An 18574-nucleotide genomic window follows, 5' to 3' on the forward strand; every position below is an offset into this window, starting at 1 on the left:
GAGAGGCCAACCTCAGCCACAACGCTGAAGTAGCTTACGCTCGAGAAGGAGGTGTTCTGTTGCCGCATTTCCTCTTCTTCAACTTAGAGCATACCCTTGACACCCTGGGTAATGGGCCCTTACTTGGCAAGGCTCTTTCCATACTTTGTGGCTTTAAAGTAGCAGTACACGGGTCGAGTCAAGTCCTTTGCTTTTAAAATGCCGGGCTGTTTGACCGTTTTGGCTAGGTGAAGACTCAGAATGTTCTATTTGCCTCGGCCTTGGTTTCCATTGACTGGCAGCATGAGTCAAAGAACTGAAGAAGATAAAAGAATTAAGCGAATGCTTACAGCCAACCGCCAATTCATGACAAATTTACTGACCTCCTCAAAGAAGACGTCGAGTTCCTTCAACTCTGTACTAAGATCAGCCAGTGGAGAGCAAATCAATTTGATCCTGGATGTGCTTCATTTAGTGGCTGTTGGGAAAATACTAGTGAAAAAAACACACTTCGAATTGCTTGTAAAATCCAACAAAGCCCTGCATTTTCATGAACGTTTGAATAATTCATCAAGCTTAAACGGTACACATACATACTCATCGTATTTTCAGTACTGATTCATCTTGAATTGATATTTGATTTCATTTTTAGCACTGAAAGGCGCCTCCCTTTTGGATAAAAGTCAATTTTTAAGGGCATTGAGAGTACATTTGCCCAAGTTACTGCATCGGGTTTTCTTTCGGGTAAAATGGAAGCTAAAATGCTGATATCTTGTGCCGAATACTTTCACTTGAAGAAGGTCGAGGAGGCTCATCAGAAGTGTCAAAGGAAGATTGAAGATAAAAAAAACAGTAACCAAGATATTTCTTGGGCTAAAGAAAGCGTGGAGAAGGAGCCGTCAGTTGAAGAATCTTCTCAAACAGAGGATCCAATTATCCCACCCATGCAACAAGACAGTAGTCTTTCCCAAATCGAACATAATGCTTCAACACTGAATCACCAGAACGCCGATAGTGACAATGACACTTCTGATGATGATAACTATTTTTGTTTTGAAAAAAGAAAAAAAGACATAAGAAGTAGGTGAAATTGAATACACTAATTACATTTATTAAATCTTATCTTTTTCCAGTGGAAGTCCTACTTGTCAGCTGGTGAAGAATAATGGTTGACCGTCAGATTCAAATTAATTCCGGAAGTGCCCCCCAGCAAATTAGCGTTAGTCCTAATTTTGGGAAAATCAACCTGCCAGCCAGAATATACATAACGTAGAGCATCCTAAATATTGTTGGTGAAGAAAAAGATATCCGCTTGATGCTTGAACTTTTTTAGCGGACCGTCAATGAGTGGAAAGGTAACAACAATCCATAAAAGGATGAAAATTGTATTAATTGATGCGACGATATTCCTTTTCCTCCTAGAGCAAACTTGTGTTGGATATGCTTCAGCATCGCAATGAAGTATTTCGAGGTTCTTTTTCTCGAGCTATTTATTGTGGCCCATCTGCTCACGACTTCGAATTTACATCGCTTTTGGTTCAAGCCGTCCCTTCCATTGAACGTCATGATGTAAAAAGATTACTCTTGCGACATATCGTTATTTTGGGCACAATACCAGTTGGTGTGATCCATTTCAGCGGGTTGTGAGGCCACAAAATTTGGACCTATACGCAGAAAAATTCAGTCAAAAGCTTTTGATCTTAGACGACTTTGGAAATGATGCCATGGAAAGAAAAGGTACAAACTTGAAAACTAATTTAGCACGAAGATAAAAATGTATTGTACTCTGCATCAGAATTCAAGGCATTATTCCAAATGGGATCACACCATTACAACATTTCAGTCATTGTCGTTGTTAACCCAGAAAAAGACTATTATGCCAAAGAGTAGTCAAATGACGATAACTCCCAATGTTCCTTTTTAGTGCAAAACTTCCATTCAAGAGCGAGACATCACACCACAATTCTCCGCAACATGTCTAATATCATCATTTTGAACCATCGAGGCTCTAGATCAGTCATGAAAATGATTAGTTCAAACTTTGCGCCCAACGGAGATTCTAATATCCTAACCTATTGCTTTGAAACCTTGAACTTGCGATTTCCATTGATTCGTGGAGCCCATTACATAATGATTGATTTGGCAACGGACTCAAACCTACCGCCGGATTTAATGTTTCGAGGTTTTATTTTACCAACCGAACATCAAATATTTCTTTTTTACATTTACGTACTTAGTCGGTCTACTGTTGATTGTTTCACATCGATTAAATAAAAACCACGAACACCAGGTAAAATCATGTGTCCTTACTAAATTTCCGTTTGTCAATTGTCGTCGTTGTTTTCTTCTTATACGGGATAAGACAACGAAATGGATCGCTCACGTCCAATTTCGATAAGGCTGGGGTGTTGTTGACCTATAAAAATGAAATTGGAGAAACTTGTAGAAGATAGTATGATTCCCACATTATTAAATGCTTACCAATAGTGAGCATAACTAGCTCTTCACCTGGAGAGAAAATGAGAGAGACCAAGGTGGATTAGATACATATCGAACGTAAAATAAGAGGTTTTGGTTTATCCTGGACAAACTTGCAATCTGCTCTCAAGAACCTGCATACTGCTCTTATCCCTTACTCTTTCAGACTCATCGGTCTATACACGGTGGTTCATCAAAGTCTGATCCTATCCTCCCTCCCATATTAACGGCTTATGTAGACGTTATACTCTCACACATCAATGACTCCAACTTGCCCCATTGAACACCTCTTCGCAGTTTTTACCGGATTCGTTCCTTTTCCTGCTCCTCCACTTCCAAGGGCGTTGGAATTAAAGATCATCCGCCGCTCACACCCCTTCGGTACATACATGTTCAACAAGATATTGCTGTATTCGACATTTTATCTCCCTATTTCCTTTATTTGTTGCTCTGATGAATTACACCGTCGTCTTCCTTCCAAAAAATCAACAATAAGCCGGAGACGAGTGAGTGGCTTCCACAACATCATGAATGAAAGCTTCTAATGATCTTGCACTGTGATATCTTGGAAATCAACCAGTCAGACTAGAAGAAGAGGTAAACCATGAACTTGAAAAATATTCAGCATGGGTGTCAAAGAAATGAACTTATTGTAAATGTAAGGAAACCCACTTTCATGATAATGATATCAAAGTTATTTCAATCGTGATTGGAAAGTTGAAATAGATGATTGTATAATAGCTGAGGTAGAGAGCACGACAACGAATGACAACACTGAAAAGTATATCAATTGTTCTTGTAAGTAATAAGATATGCAACCCATACTTTGCGACCTTGTTGATCCAGATATCATGGTCAAGGCAATCAAGGGCCTTTTTTTTAATCGAGAAATATTGTTGGAAGGCAAATCCTTTTTCTTGGTTATCCGACGTGTTTTGCAGAAACTTTTGAATCGCGTCATCGTGTTTTGTTTTTCTTACCCCAAATTGTTGAGGGTAAAGAAGAAGTTTGGTTTCTAAGAAGTCGAGTACAGTTTATGCTTGCTTACTGGTTTTCTTGGACTTGTTGTCCAAATCGTCGTCGACTTTGGTAGAGTTAAGGCGGGTTGATGCAAGGCGTCCCCGAGTTATAAGTTATCAGTTCTGTTCTCCAGTTGTCCCTCTTTAATCTTTTTGTCCCTGTTTCCGGAGATTTCCTTCGGCTTGACGTTAGAATGATGGAGAACACAGTTCCATTCCTCTGTATGAGGTTGGGCTTGTCATTTGTTGTCTTGATTATTGGGGGGGATTCACTTGTGATTCTAGTTCTTTATCGGCTTCACCCAACCCTCATCTCTAGAGCTTCATTGATAACAGCTGTCGGACTCGAAAATCAAGAATAGCCTTTTCTAATGGATCGCAAATCAGCCATCCTCTCCGTTCCCCAAATGGCCTCCAATTGGACGTCCTTCTTGGGGTAAAGACACTGTTTGGCATCACTGACCTTCGAGGGGAACATATTTAGGTGAATAAATCAAATCTTGGAGTTGCAATGATTTCCATTCGATTTGGGAGTCTGACATCATGAAACCATGGCTGGAATTGGTGGGCTGAATTGGCCCTGGTCTTTCTCTTTTTCTTTGGTTCTCTGCCTCATTTTGCTCTAGCAAATATGTTTGTTCTCATTAGGAGTAGGTGGAATTGAGAACACATTTGTTGACGAATCTACCAGTTTGCCTCTCAGCTCTCCGATTGCTTGAAGCCACTCAGTTTGCTTTCACCAGCCAACCATTCACCACTGCTCCTCACTCTCATTCCATCCAAAGGCCCTCAGCATCTCTCCAGTTTCCAAACCAACCTTTGAGCAAGTCCAGTAAGTTTCTCGTCTATTTCATTTGAGTCTCGATTCGTCTTTCATTTTGCCGGAAAGATGCCGAAATAGTCTTCGGAATGACGGCCAAAAGGAGTCGTTGTCCTTGGACCTTTGGTTGGTAAGGTGGGAAAAGCTTTTCAATGTTTGGTTGGATATATTGCAAGTTTAAGTCCAGAGATGTAGTGTCACAATGCTAACTCTGTATAAATCGATTGTTCAGGCTCATCTTGAATACATTTCAACCATTTGGGCTCCAAAGAGTTCAGGAGGTTTGCAAAAGTAGGAACAAGTCCAAAGATGTTTCACTAGGAACATAACAGGGACTCTTAAGAGAGGAAAAGGCTTTCCTCTGACAGCCAAGTTAGGCCATTGTGTTAAGTTAACCATGGAAACGTCATGGGTTCCTCGCGCTCTACAAGCTAAGTATATGAACTAATCTTTATGCAGAAAGTAGCCTGTGTCATGAAGAGAAACAAGTTTGACGCAATCCAATCGAAGTATCTGGTGTATTGTTGAATATATGATCATTTGATCATGATCATGATGATTTGAAGGATTCGTGGCATGTTTTTAGGGTTTGGGCTCAAAATGCTCATTCAAGGGTATTAATGATATGAGTTGCTTGAGAGCTTGTTAATTTTTGGTTTGGCTGGTGAAGTTTGAGGACGACTGCCCCGTTTTCTACTCTCGTGAACATTGTCATTGACATCGGAGGCGAAGTTTTTCCCAGGGAAATCAAATGTCTTCTTAGCAATGCTCTTTACAAACGACAAGAAGGAATGTTCCTTGGAACAAAATTGGTTCAGGATTACGTGTATCCATCCGACTTGAGGTATGAAGTCTTCTATCAAAGCACAGCACAAAAACCGTCAATGGATCCGTACAATCCGTGAGTACCTTCTTAGCTGTCTCACTGTTGAAGATTTCTTCTCGTAACTTAAATGAATTGCAATGAAGGTGGTTAGGACTACCAATTCTGAAGGGCAGATTGGTCCACCTCGATTTAAAAATTGCAAGAACGAGGTAACTGAACCATCTTTCGGCACATTATCTTCCATTTCTAATTCATAGTCATCCCTTTTGTTGTCTATTAGAAGTTCTTTGCAATGGTCACATTTGCTTAGTCTTTTCAAATTTCGCGCTATGTATCCAGAGCAATGACAGACAACGCTTTTGATTTCAATTTGCAATGAGAGATCATGAGCGGCATCCCTATCGGGTTCTTCCCAATTGGATTCGTTGCGATCACAATACAGTTTCCTCAAGTCTTGCACCCTCAACTTGTCAAAGCGGATGAGAGAGCGGATTCGCAATTTCTTCTCGCTTTCCAAGAGCTGTTTCAAAGAGACATAGAAATGAGCGCCAGATAATTGCCGATCAATGCCAAATCGCCGTTCAATTGGATCCCCGTTTATCTTCCCAGAGAGGATGGAATCCAAGTATGTTGTGTTGAAAGTGTAATCGGAGAGTTCTATTAGCCCTCTGACGGTGAAGCGCAACGTGAAAAAAGTTTCCGACGACAGTTTCTTCTTTGTTTTCATTTTCATCCAATCTTCAATGCACTGCAACAAATTGCGGAGAATTCAAGTTCGCTTTGATCGTCCCTAGACACGGCTCTTCGGCTCTCAAAGTGGGTGCTTTTCACATTAATACAATTGAAGAAGCGACTAACAATATTAACAAAAGCTGATGACATGTGAAGAGACGAAGACTCTAACTCATTTTCTTCGGTAATCGAGACCCGAGGTTTCGTTATTCATGAATGGGATATTACGGTCATAAATAGATTTCAAAGTACTTACAGAATTTGAATTAAACACTCTCTAAGGGATCAATGGTTGCAAGTTCTAGGCACAAAATTAGATGAATTCAACTGCAAGGTCCATGAGCTGGTCATAATCACACTGTAACTAGCGTTATGCATAAGATCCAAAAAAGGCTGAGAAAAGTGGAAAAGTGGACTAAACTTAAGATATCAAAGTTTAATCATAGTTTAAGGTTTTATAGTAGTGTCAAAGAGTGGCCAGCTCCATCTTTGACATGTAATTTAAAATAAAGTAAATTGTCCTGAAGATAAGGTTGCAAAACTGCACTCCTATTGAGACATTGAAGTAGTAGCTGCTACTGATGGGATCAAATAAATAATCACGGGAGGTTGCAACTAGGGCTACCAATTTACATTTCCAATGGCATATGGCATCACGAGCCGAACATCAGAAACCCGTTAATTAGTCACAAAAAGTAACCCTGATTTTTCTTCGCTCAAACCAGCGTTGCTTTTTGGTCAGAGCTGTTCCGTCCACCACCCAGGGGTGAAAGGTCCTGACTTATTGAATTCCCATGGTGAACGGAAACATGGAACTCCTGACCCGAGCACTAGGTAAAAATACCTTGATAGCTCTCAAAGATGGAGAGCACCTAGTACTGTACATGGGCTTTAATTTCTTAGACCTATCTTAAGGCCTCCGGTTACAACCCTAATCAGGGCATACGAGCAATAGTTCGAGCTTCCTTTATCAGGGCCTCAAACAATCATCAATTGAATAAGGATACAAACCGTTAGGTACCTCTACCTCTCCACGGTCCCAGATCAATCTCGGTTGTCTGGCATATACCTGGGCCAATCTCCAAGGTAACTATCCTGCAAAATGTGGTCACTATCCTAGTCAAGTGGGCATCTATCAAACTATGCTGATCTCTACTCTTAGAGTCTAACATCTGATTCTTGCCATATCAAAATGACCTTCGGTTACAGTTCCATACAAATCACTTGCTACCTCTACTCCCAACGATGCCAGCGCGATCTTGGTCATCTGGGAAATCTAGGCTACTCTTCAAGGCAAACTGTACAGTTCAATCTACTTTATTCATCACAAACATGAAAATGACACTCTACCAATCAGCTGTCTTGCTCGGGTAATGAAAGAGGGGGTAATTGCTTGGCCATGGAAGAGGGAAAGTACACATGGACAAAAAATGGTTTGATCCTACTTTTGATGAGGGAGATTCTTGCGTCCAACGGAGATCCACTGCGATGACGTCGGTTCGATGGGATTGAAGGTCCAGAATCGAACTGACGGAGTATAACTCAGAAGTTGCACCTGTACTCAGCTCCAGAGACTTTTCAACTCGTCTATGCTGGCTCACTGTTCTCGACTCAACCACCAGCAAGAGCTTCAAGATGGGAGTTGTTTTCACTTTCAATGTTCAATGGTGAGAGAGCTCAGAGAGTTTCAAACACTGACTCTTCTCCTCGAGCCCGAAAATGTGACTTCTGTCCTCATTGAAGGATGATGGGTTGCTCTCTTCTCCTTGAGCACCAAATTGTGACTTTTCTTGTTGAAGAGTGATGTGTGGCTGTCTTTTTGGTTAAACTTCCCGTACCACGTTGACTTCCGCCTCTTCCTCATGGGGGCTAAAAGGGTTGTCTCAGGGCCCCTGTTGCACGGTGGCGGCTTCTGCTGTAAACTGTTGCACTTGAACGACATCTGACCGCAACAGGGATGCTCACATACCAATGTCCAGGGTTGACCTCCTTTCGTCAGGCCAGTCACATTGACCATCAAGGGGTTTCTCGGATTGCTGACAATGGATTGTGTCTGCCTCTTCTGTAAGGTGTGGAATATGGGTCACATCTGGCCACCACTGGGTCTGAACGGCAAAGGGTTGACATTGGGCCGGAACTACTACGTCCCAACGGGACATTCGGGAAGGATTGGTCGTCATTTGCCGTCAGGGGGCCGACATTTTGGTAACATCGATTCTTGAGGATGAGATTGCTTATTCAGATTCTCTTCCCCCTTCTCAAAATGATCACGAGAATATCGTTTTTGGTGACCAAGGATGTTTGCGATTACGTCCGATCAATTTCTGAGAATCGATTCCTCGAGAGTATCTTTAAACCTCACAGCTTTCCGAGACTTGGATTACGACGTTTCTGGTCTCAAACCACGAATTTGGTCGACATCTGACCGCAAACGGACTACATGATGGGCAGCAATATGATGAGTTATATGATGTTAATATACACTTCTTACAGACATTTCAATAAACTCAGTTCCGGGAGCAATCATCCTGTACATCATTTATCCATATCATATTAGGATGATGTACTCGATTGTGGACGGAACAAGAGCTAACCTTTTATCTTGCGATGGGCAGGGAGGTGTGTTGACTTTCCTAGCTTTCTGGCAATCCTGATTTTAAAACTTAATTGATCCCATCACTAGTAGCTGCATGATGATGTCAGCACAAATTGTGGGAGGTAACTGACGTACTTTTCGAAACAGAAGAGGTACTAAAAAACAAGATACAACATTTTTGTGCTCCTACATGTACTTAACAACCTTTGGTTTTCACTAATATTGTCATATCATATCATTAAAGTAGCAAAAAATGCTCAATTTTTAAAACTATATAATATGTGTTTTACAGATGAAACATACCTTTTACTAAAGTAGTGGTGGAGATCAAATTTTTTATTAGTTGATTCGTTTTTTCATGGAAATTCTGACCACTACAGGTAATGTGATCCCTAGTACTAAGTATGAAAATTGATTTGAATTGGATTAAGCAAAAAAAGTGTATTATTGTTGAATTCAGCAAAAAAATCTCAGAATTGGATTAGGCTAAACTCTTTGCTTTTGGATTCAGAGTCAGTCAGATTGGAAAAAAAACTCAAATTCAGATTACAAAAATTTAGATGTTAGGCACAACCTAGTCCACATGAGCTAGTCAAAGTGTCATTATGACCAGCTCATGGACATTGCAATTGAATTCATCTAATTTTGTGCTTAGAACTCTCAACCATCAATTCCTTTAAAAGTTGCCCAAGTTTATGTCAAATCCTGTACGACGAAGACTGATGACCCTGAATGATGTAAGCAGAATGTTGTTGTTGTCCTTCCTAGTGCACTAGTCCTTCCAGTCGGATCGGCGAAGTGGCTCATGGTTACCCACAATGGGAGAATTTGAATTGACGAAGACTATTCTCCCAATTACGCCAATTCTCATAGAAACAAGTTCTTTCCGGAGGAAATCTCCGAAAGTGAGTCTGAAAGCGACGTTCCTGTCCCGCCAGATTGCGCAAGCTCCGTGACGAGGTCAACCGATCTGGACGGTAAGTCTAGTAACGCTATTCGACAGACGCCTGTTAAGAGATTCACCGACACGCTTCGCACTTTTAGCAAGCGTAATCGAAGCACCATGGGAAATCAGGATGCTAGGAGCGACAAACCAACTTGCCTCGCCGATCAAATCTTAGGCCTAAGGACTACGAGATCGTCTTCAGTCGTAGTCCCAGAGATCACGCTACCTAACCAACCAATCGAGTGTAAGGCGTATAATCGGAGAATTCAGAACCACAATGAAATACTTTCCCTTCGTTGTGATCCTTTGTACTTCAGCTTTCGGTACCAATGTGTTAGTACGATAGCAACGATATTTTCGAGAGGCAGACAACTATCCACTTTTTGAAGACTTTGGAGTGGTTTTCCCCATGTCCGGCATGGCCGAAATGGTCTTGGAAATGGATATGGCATCGCTACATGACGATCTGACAACGGTATGTGAGCTGTACCAATGGTTTGGCAACACTTTGAACACTAGTGACACATGAGTGTTCTCAGTGAATCATGCTGTTCGAATGGCGAATCACTCGTGCCAACAAGGTCTAGTCCAAGTAGAAAACTTACTCGAAGCCCTCGAGGTTCCGCACCTCTCTCGTACCAAGCGACAAATCTTCACAAGGGTCGCCTTGGCCTCTCTAGCAGTTGGGATTGGAGGGTATCTTTTCAGCTCCAGTCACTCCCAATCGCAATCAGATCAGCAGTTACTACGAAATCAAGAGCATTTATTGTCAATCGTCCATATCCATGAACACTCACTGCATCTTGAGGAGGACCACATTGACGAGCTCAGGAAAGTCCTGAACGCGCAGATCAACAAATCTAATATTTCACTGCATAAAGTAAGCACATTGTTCAGCATTGCAATATCTGCCAATGTGGCTGTCTCAAAAGCGAGAAGCGTATGCAACGGCGTGGCCTTGTTAGTATGGTCCAAATCTTTCTCTCCCCAATTGATCCCCAATAGGTTCATAATGCAAGAGCTAGTATTCCTTCAGCTCCAAGCCAGTGAGAAAGGATATCGTGTTGCTGCGTCCACACCTCTGGACGTCCTTCAATGTCCACATAGCTTTAAAATGTATACCAATGGCACGCTCAGGATAGCACTACATGTGCCAGTATTTGTGGAAAACGATGAATTTAACCTATTTCATTATAACGGGGCCCCTGTTTTTACCTCGGAAAATCGCTTTCTTCTACCACACATCGTGAATCGACATGTCTGTATCCAAACCCAGGGGTATTTTTTTGAAACAGATTTTTGAATCGACATGTCTGTATCCAAACCCAGGGGTATTTTTTTGAAACAGATTTTTGGGGCGTGCGTAAAATTGTCGAAATTCACGGTTTGTCCAAACCCCATCATCTCCAGCTGAACTGCAGATAGTTGTATTATCGCTATTTTTAAACAACATTTCAACACGATTCTACAGGTGTGTCGTCTTACGACTGTCCCAGCAAGACCACAGGGATGGAAATTAAATAATAGGAATTATTTAATATATCATAATTGCACCCATTCATTTGAGGTTTGGTGCAATCCGAGTATAGCGTCGGTTAAGACCTTTAAAGGACTGCAAGTGGTGACAATTCCGCCTCATTGTCGGGGACAGAACAAATATTTTAAAGTGCTCACGCAATTCCTATTTGAATCAAAACTTGCAGCTTTCTCTGACACCCTTCCCGATATTAGCTTGTTTCACGTGAACTTGTCATCATCCCAAAGTCAAATTCTATTCGCCTTCAAAAAAACGACCCCAGTGTACATTCACGACCCAACCCTTATGCCACTCTTACCTTTGGAATCTTGGTTTGATTATCTCCCACAAGTTTTGTCCTTAAAGTCACTCTCTTTGACATTATTACTCATTGTTTTTTGCCTATTCTATAAGTATCGTATCAGAGCCTAATCTAACTTGCCAACATGAAAACATTTGTGAACCAAAATTTCTCTCTCTCTCTGCTTTTTTCTCTTTCAGGTACATGTCCACATATCCTCATATGCTTGGACGAGAATCTGAGAGCCCTCGTTCTTTCCCGCCCATTTCACAAATTCATGCATCTACTTATCTCCGTATGGGAGGGATGTTGTGAACTTGATGTCGTGAGCGCCTGTTTCCCCGCCTATCTTGCTCATACCCGCACGCCTCATATGAAGCGTGTGCTCTTTGCTCATTTTTAGGGCGTGTGTTCACGCCTAATAAAAACCTAAAACCTTTTGGCAGTCATAAAAGTACCGTCTTCTAGTTTACTTGTCAATCACATAACATTATACAACACATGAAACAATGGCTTGAATAGGGACCTTTAAGCTACAGCTGACTGATGACGTCATCTTAAAAAGGAAAAGTAAACAAATGGCCTGGGCGGTCACTTTTTGAGAGCTGCTAAGAGAATTCAACACATCTGGCATTCGTTTCTCAACATTTCATTTGAAAAATGTCGCCAAAGCGAGGTGGCCATTACTGTTGTGTGGTTTTGTGCCATCACAATCAAAAAAGAGACGGCAAATTGGGTATTAGCTTCTTCAGATTTCCAAAAAATGATCCTCAACGTGATCTATGGCTCAAAGCTGTGAGACGGAAGAATTCTGATGGTACGCCATGGATACCAAACAAAGGTAGAATTTTAATTTTCTCAAGAGTCTCTTACAATCAAATTGATTTGGCAAATATTTTTCAGAGGCCAGAATTTGTTCTGCTCATTTTTACCTTGGGAAAAGGAGCGATGATCCTGACAGTCCAAGCTTTGTGCCAACGGTATTGCCTCACAAGACAGTTAAAGTAAATGAAGATCGTATAGCGCGTCGAAAACACCGCGAAAGTGTCAAGATCAAAAGCAAAACGCAAACGGAGGAAGCAAAAGAGCCTAAGAACATCGCACAAGAAATTGTAGCCACTGTGTTTTCAACGCAAGATCTGTCAGTATCCGGAGGTAGCCACGCTTCATTGAATACAGAGCCAGTGAAGTGCTTCATTGAAGGCTATTGTCAGACGTTGAAGCTGAGGCACAGTTCAGGAATTTTCAATCTTGAATGTGAGACTCGGCCGAATATGTACGATGAGAACTGTCTCGATGTTGCCACTACTGCCAATGTTCCGCAGCATGAAGATCAAGGTGTACAAGCTGTAAAGTACAGAGAAATTCCCTCCCGTGCCATCGGTACAAGCACTGAAAACACTCATTCTGATAATGGAGGAATGCAATACTTCTTGAATCTTCCAAAATCACATTTTCAGTCTCTGACTGGTTTATCAAGAAAAATGTTCGACTTTCTTCTGTATAAGCTTGGACAGAATTTGACATCGTCTCGTTTTATCCAACGAGAGATGAAGCTTTTTCTGTTTCTGGTGAAAATGAAGTTAAATCTCCCGTACATAGCAATGAATGCCATGTTCAACGTCTCTGCCCAAACTGTCAGCCAAATCTTCGTTGAAGTCCTTAAAGTTGCACATGACTGCACGAAGAACTTTATAATCTGGTACGACAGAAAAACCATTTATGCAAGAATGCCAAAGTCAATCAAGAAGGACTTTCCTAATGCTAAAGTCATAATTGATGCTTCTGAAGTAGAGATCGAGCGGCTGAAATCTACGAAGGCATGTGTTCAGACATATTCAAGCTATAAAAGTCGGCACACACTTAAGTTCCTGGTTGGATGTGCTCCCTCAGGAGAGATCATGTTTATTTCAAAAGGATTCGGAGGAAAGGCAACTGATGCTGAAATAACAGTTAGAAGCGGTATCCTCAATTATCTGGAACCAGGAGATGTCGTTTTGGCGGATAAGGTATCTTTATTCAATTCTTTTTGTTGCATTAAAAATTGCGCGAGTACTTAAATTGCACTTCCTAATGTTAACATGTAATGATGCATAAGTCTTGTAACAAATATGCATTGACCAGTAAAACATTGCCTTAATCTAATCTACAATTCAAATTTCAGGGCTTTCCTTTGATAGAAACCAAAGTAAATTCGGGTGGTGGCATTTTAGTCATGCCACCGTTTAAGGAAAGTCGGCAACAATTCACTGAAGAAAAAAACGAGTCTGGTTACAAATGCTCATCCGCTCGTATTCACGTGGAAAGATGCATTGAACGAATGAAACGATTTAAGGTTTTAGACTTCATCCCCCGAAACCTTCTGGAGCACAGTGACATGATCCTTGTCACAATTGCTGGGCTGTGCAACCTCTTTCCTGTCTTGATCCGAGATTCCCAGGGCAATGAGATGTACGAAGCCAAGGAAAATGGACAGGAAGCTGAAGAATCATTCAATTAAATTCAACACTTGATGCCATATGTTTCACGCTTTATTTCTGTAACGCAAGTGAATACATGAAGAAGCTAAGGTCTAATTTAGAATTTCTTAGACAAAAGGGCTGGTAGGATCTTTCCAAAATATCGATTTTCTAATTTAGATATCAAATTCTACAGGTATTCATCATCCCTCGGGATTTCTATAAGCTTTGAATCTACACTAGTGTAGATGAAAAAATGAACCTTGGTTAGATTAGCTACAAAAAGCTGGATCTGGACTTGAGCGTAATATTTGTCACTTCGCCGAAGTTGACCATCCTTCAGGTAACTTAAATTCGAGATATGCTCAGTCTTACAGGTGAAGGGACACTTGATCTCTAGTACGACGAGGTTTCCATTTCCATCAATCGCAATACCGTCAGGGCTAGCACATAACCTAAAAATTCAGATGTTAATACATCTGACATCTTCATTCCAAAGCTAAGAATATTTACCAAGGGTAGATTGGACTTATAATGGCACCCGTCTGAAGCACTTTGTTGCCTGTTTGATCCTCATACCTCATTCTGGCCTTAGGTTCTGTCTCTCGACCATATTGCATATATTTGTTGCTACTTTTTTCTTCAAAGAAGTACTTCAGCAAGGTGTGATCTTGCTTTGCTCCTCCTATCGGACCTGCTCTCGATGCTGATATTCGAAAACGACGTAAATTGTGCCACGCAGGTGAAGATGCCTGTCCAAGGGATGCTTCACAAAGTTCGATCGCCTTTTCCATGTCACAAAGAACATTTTTGTTAAAGAAGCGAGATTCTTCAATGGAAAGATTAATATCGGAAAGAAATTGTTCCGGAAGCTTGGCAGGATTGTGAAGAAGAGACTTTACCACTTGCTCTAATTCCGGCTTTTGCTTGGCCTTCGGATATTCAGTAAGCCCTTGTTCTCGATCCGCAGTAAGGCAAACGTAAAAGGAACTTGAAGTCAGGCCGAACATTTGTAGCTCTTGTGTTAGATTGGCTTGTGCTTCAGTACGAACTGAGGTTGTAACATCTACGGTATACAGAGATCTCGAAGTTAAAAAGAGTGCATTTTGATTATTGAATCTCACCTACCAAGTGATGTATTGCTGAGAATTTCTAGGATTGATTCGCCTTTGGGATACTTTGTCAAAAGAACCTCGGATGGACGATGCCAAGTTTGTTGCTCTGAAGTCTTGCTTTCTCCTGTTTCTGTGTTTATGAACTCATACAACGCTGCTGTGTGTTTGCATTGACCTGATATCCCAGCCACACACGAACATCTACAAGTAATATGTTCAAGTAGCACTATGTTAGAATTTCAGTAAAATCTTACCTCGCCCTATCAACTTGACGGTTTCCATCCAATTGTAAATCAATATCATACGGGCTTTCACGAATGGAAGTTGTCCGAAGTATTTTGCCTTTGATCACACTTTTTCCGTCTTTTTGCAGTTCATAAACGTCAAACAGGTTTCCAAGAATTTCTGCACCGCTAGACTGAATTCCTTTGCGGAAATTCAAGCCGGATATTGCCTGAAATCCGGTTTGGATAGAAATGTTTGGACGGTTGAACTTGCTCATTCTTCTTAATATAGAATAAAAAACTCGAGTCTGTTATTAATACTTGACACAAGATTCCAGTCGAGATGGAAGACGATTGCCTTGAAAAACTTTGCTCTTTAATGAGGCAAAGTGATTTGTGACCGGTGACCGCCCAAGGCAATCAAAACAAAGAGGTTTCGTGACCCTCTTTCTCAAAAGGTTGAGTTTAAGCTCAGCTTAAAGGTCCCTATTGATGGGACTTAGGTGGCCTGCTGTCAATCAGTCCCTTTTTTTGGTTCTCTGCCTCATTTCAGTCTAGCAAATATGTTTGTTCTCATTAGGAGTAGGTGGAATTGAGAACACATTTGTTGACGAATTTACCAGTTTGCCTCTTGGCTATTCGCTGGCTAGAAGCCACTCACTTTGTATTCACCAGCCAACCATTTATCGTTGCTCCTCACTCTCATCCCATCCAAGGGCCCTCAGCATCTCTCCAGTTTCCAAACCAACCTTTGAACAAGTCCAGTAAGTTCCTCGTCTATTCCATTTAAGTCTCGGGTTCGTCTTTCACTTTGTCCGAAATGTAGATGGCACTCCAGTAGATCAACCCCACATTCATGGTCTACATAGCTCAGTCTGCCAAGTCAAATTCGTTGTGAGACCACATATTTTATAAAGCTTGAAAGATAATAAATAGATAATTTTAACAGTGCTGGGGATTACATTCCCAAATAAATAAATAAAGATTGAAAAACAAATCAATTCTGACGAGTCTGAACTTGAACTCGTTTATACACTGCCAATCCGTATCGTTTTCCAACTTACTTTCATTTCAGAATCAATATGATGATTGCAACGACATGCCTCTTGGTCACTTTGTTAATTGTAATCCAAGAACAAGTTGGTAACTCCCATGTCGTCACATTTCGTCAAGCAACTGAATGGTTAAAGAGTTATACCCCAAGAAGTAAGTGAAATTCCGTTGATATAGTTACGATATTGCCAAAAGTAATGGTGAGAGTGTTGTCAGTGACCTTGGTTTTTGTCAGGGGATACAAATGAAATCTTTCGCCTTTCGGAATCGCCGCCTTTTTAAAAACATATAGAATCAGGAGAAGCATGAAAGGGCACAAATTTGTGCTCAAGTTCATTCGCAGCTTTGTGACTCTTTTTAGACATCATGGATGCTTGATTGATGATTATTAAAGGCGAAAAGCGTTGGAATTGCAAAAGAAGAATGAAGTTTATCCGTCAATTTTCAAAGAACTAAAGATCAATGACCTATTATTGATTGATCTTTCTTCGTCTTTTTTAACATGTTTTCAGTTTCCGTCGGCGAAATAAAAGATCGTTTGGAAATCGATGAGGGTTCCGGAATAATGGAAACGATGCCAAATGAGGGTTCCGGAGTAATGGAAACGATGCCAAATGAGGGAGAATGTAGTGGAGTAGATGAAGAGTTTACCATTTCCCTGCCGAATCCGAGTGGATGTTATATTTTCCAAACCACTGGATTCAACATGGAGGGATATCCGAATAATACAGGGTCTTTTGATAAATACTTTTGCGATTACACCATTGAGGTAATTTGCTGTTGTTTCTAAGTTGTTGATTGCACACGTAATTTTTAAGGATGGTAATCAGATTTGAGCGTATACGATAATGTCTAAATGGAAATTGGGCCCACGGTGAAAATGATGACTTGTGATGGCTTTGTTGTCAAATTTCCACGGATTTTATTTGTTTTTGGGCCACTTTGACAAGCTCTTCAAATTGGAAACATCAATTCAAACCAATTCATTTTGAAGGCTTTATTTTTGACTTAGTTTTTAGTCAATTGCAATTCCTGCAAGGTATTGATTGGGCTCAGAATAATGGTCTCCGTTTGAAAAGATTGACAATAAATAACTAGATCCAAAACGCTCACATTTTCAGACTATTTTGAAACTCTGTGCGGATGGAGAGCACATGAAATTGCATTCCCTTAATGATGATACGCTCATTTATTCATTGTCTTTCTCTTTTGCTTCCAATTTAATTATGTCATTTCAGTTTGGGGCGAATGTAAGTGGAACGGTGACCGTTAAAGAAAAAGATTTCCAGTTCCAAGAACCGAACAGTGATGGAGATTGCGGTGATCTTGTATTCATTCTTGGTGTCAACGATGAACAGCAAGAATTAAACAATAGTGACTCCGACGACCGAGACCCGTGTACAAATTCCCTAATATATTGTGGCACGATTACAGGAGACAAGATCCGCGATTTCTCTGACGATGAGCTTTTCATTCGATTAGCCGCCGACGACACAGAGAACGGCAACAGAGCCGAGATTGTTATTTGTATTACTTAAAAGAGTTGGGGTCAAAAACCCAATTCTATGTTTTTGCCACTGTATGAACCATGAAGTGATCATTGGTTTATGTGTTTTTCTTTTATTTTGACCGACTTCATGGTTTCGAAAATGCATTAAATAAATCCTGGGAAGGTCCTTTTTGGTATTCACGGGAGCGAGCTTTGTGTAAAAATAAAGAACAGAGAATCATTTCAAGGACACAATTTCAGCCTTTTAGGTCCTTTGGTCTCTTTCAAAACTAAGGATGAAGATGGAGTTGGAGTTCGTGTTAAAAGGCTTATGGAAAACATGCATTATGCTCGACAATTTTAACCTAATGAGCGAGATTCTTCCACTCGAAGCCGGTGACACACTTGTGCCATCAATCAATCAATCATCACTTCACTTCACTTCATCACTCCTTATCATCACTTCATCACTCCTTATAATAATCATCATCATTCACTCCTTATACAGGGTGTAAAGAAATTAAGGGCAGCTCTTTGAGGCTTCTCAAAATCCTTTCCCCTTACTCAAAGAATAATTTGATCATATTGATTCTGCAGTTTTTAACGAAAGGGCATGTTGAAAAACCTAGCGCCATACCATGAATGATCCGAACTAACTCGAAAGGTTATTGGTAACCCTCTGATGTTTGGCTACCGAAAGATTGACTCTTGAATTTCCAGATTTCGGCCCTTGGTCCGGTCTGTTCTAAATGAATTTATCGCACTTGCATGAGGTTCTCCACTTTCAAATGGTTTGAGGATAAACACTGAAAGGCTCACCAACGTCTCTTGGTCTTTGCCAGCCTTCAGGATGCCCTTATCTTTGGTTCTGGCCTTAAGACTGCGCTCACTTGAATTTTCAGACATTGTTTTGACGGCAATCGCTAGGATGGTTGCCCCCCTCTAGGATATCGTTAGACCATTTCTAATATGCCTTTATGTACTAAACAGTGTCTCGTAAGGAATCCTTGTGGTTTAATGT

At 40.8% G+C, this 18574-nt stretch overlaps 4 protein-coding genes across 5 annotated transcripts; 3 read left to right on the forward strand and 1 right to left on the reverse strand.

Moving 5' to 3' along the window:
* Positions 1-233: 233 nt before the first annotated feature.
* LOC131891625 (uncharacterized) lies at positions 234-1838 on the forward strand. 2 transcript variants are annotated; one of them, XR_009374439.1, is made up of 4 exons: positions 234-723; positions 1113-1248; positions 1313-1334; positions 1402-1838. XR_009374439.1 is itself a non-coding variant. In XM_059241249.1 (4 exons), the coding sequence occupies exons 1-4, from the start codon at positions 1145-1147 to the stop codon at positions 1749-1751; spliced, it is 408 nt and encodes a 135-aa protein (XP_059097232.1). In that variant the 5' UTR covers positions 1091-1144; the 3' UTR covers positions 1752-1838. The 2 variants fall into 2 exon arrangements, 1 of the variants encoding a protein (XP_059097232.1); XM_059241249.1 differs by lacking the exon at positions 234-723 and having other exon boundaries at positions 1091-1248; positions 1402-1548; positions 1617-1838.
* A 9926-nt stretch (positions 1839-11764) lies between these two features.
* LOC131892260 (uncharacterized) lies at positions 11765-13713 on the forward strand. Its single transcript, XM_059242053.1, has 3 exons — positions 11765-12054; positions 12117-13222; positions 13378-13713. The coding sequence occupies exons 1-3, from the start codon at positions 11874-11876 to the stop codon at positions 13711-13713; spliced, it is 1623 nt and encodes a 540-aa protein (XP_059098036.1). The 5' UTR covers positions 11765-11873.
* A 56-nt stretch (positions 13714-13769) lies between these two features.
* LOC131892261 (uncharacterized) lies at positions 13770-15346 on the reverse strand. The gene is made up of 4 exons (XM_059242054.1): positions 15042-15346; positions 14801-14988; positions 14186-14738; positions 13770-14127 (listed from the first exon to the last, which is right to left on the reverse strand). Exons 1-4 carry the CDS (start codon positions 15287-15289, stop codon positions 13863-13865), a joined length of 1254 nt encoding a protein of 417 aa, XP_059098037.1. The 5' UTR covers positions 15290-15346; the 3' UTR covers positions 13770-13862.
* Positions 15346-17750, forward strand: LOC131892263 (uncharacterized). Its single transcript, XM_059242055.1, has 4 exons — positions 15346-15775; positions 16087-16217; positions 16577-16833; positions 17303-17750. The coding sequence occupies exons 2-4, from the start codon at positions 16094-16096 to the stop codon at positions 17600-17602; spliced, it is 681 nt and encodes a 226-aa protein (XP_059098038.1). The 5' UTR covers positions 15346-15775; positions 16087-16093; the 3' UTR covers positions 17603-17750.
* The last annotated feature ends 824 nt before the right edge of the window (positions 17751-18574 follow it).

Source organism: Tigriopus californicus, chromosome 12 (genome assembly GCF_007210705.1).
Source record: "Tigriopus californicus strain San Diego chromosome 12, Tcal_SD_v2.1, whole genome shotgun sequence".
NCBI classification, from domain to species: Eukaryota; Metazoa; Arthropoda; class Copepoda; order Harpacticoida; family Harpacticidae; genus Tigriopus; species Tigriopus californicus.

Bases quoted from the DNA above. Each gene is read 5' to 3' on its own strand.
- LOC131891625 (XM_059241249.1), top strand. From the start codon at position 1,145: ATGGTTGACCGTCAGATTCAAATTAATTCCGGAAGTGCCCCCCAGCAA. The intron at 1,249-1,312 runs GTAGAGCATCCT...GAACTTTTTTAG, and splicing joins CCAGCCAGAATATACATAAC to CGGACCGTCAATGAGTGGAA. The intron at 1,549-1,616 runs GTAAAAAGATTA...GATCCATTTCAG, and splicing joins CTTCCATTGAACGTCATGAT to CGGGTTGTGAGGCCACAAAA.
- LOC131892260 (XM_059242053.1), top strand. From the start codon at position 11,874: ATGTCGCCAAAGCGAGGTGGCCATTACTGTTGTGTGGTTTTGTGCCAT. The intron at 12,055-12,116 runs GTAGAATTTTAA...AATATTTTTCAG, and splicing joins GCCATGGATACCAAACAAAG to AGGCCAGAATTTGTTCTGCT. The intron at 13,223-13,377 runs GTATCTTTATTC...TTCAAATTTCAG, and splicing joins ATGTCGTTTTGGCGGATAAG to GGCTTTCCTTTGATAGAAAC.
- LOC131892261 (XM_059242054.1), bottom strand. From the start codon at position 15,289: ATGAGCAAGTTCAACCGTCCAAACATTTCTATCCAAACCGGATTTCAG. The intron at 14,989-15,041 runs GTAAGATTTTAC...TATTACTTGTAG, and splicing joins CGTCAAGTTGATAGGGCGAG to ATGTTCGTGTGTGGCTGGGA. The intron at 14,739-14,800 runs GTAGGTGAGATT...TGTATACCGTAG, and splicing joins TCTCAGCAATACATCACTTG to ATGTTACAACCTCAGTTCGT.
- LOC131892263 (XM_059242055.1), top strand. From the start codon at position 16,094: ATGATGATTGCAACGACATGCCTCTTGGTCACTTTGTTAATTGTAATC. The intron at 16,218-16,576 runs GTAAGTGAAATT...ACATGTTTTCAG, and splicing joins AAAGAGTTATACCCCAAGAA to TTTCCGTCGGCGAAATAAAA. The intron at 16,834-17,302 runs GTAATTTGCTGT...ATGTCATTTCAG, and splicing joins TTTGCGATTACACCATTGAG to TTTGGGGCGAATGTAAGTGG.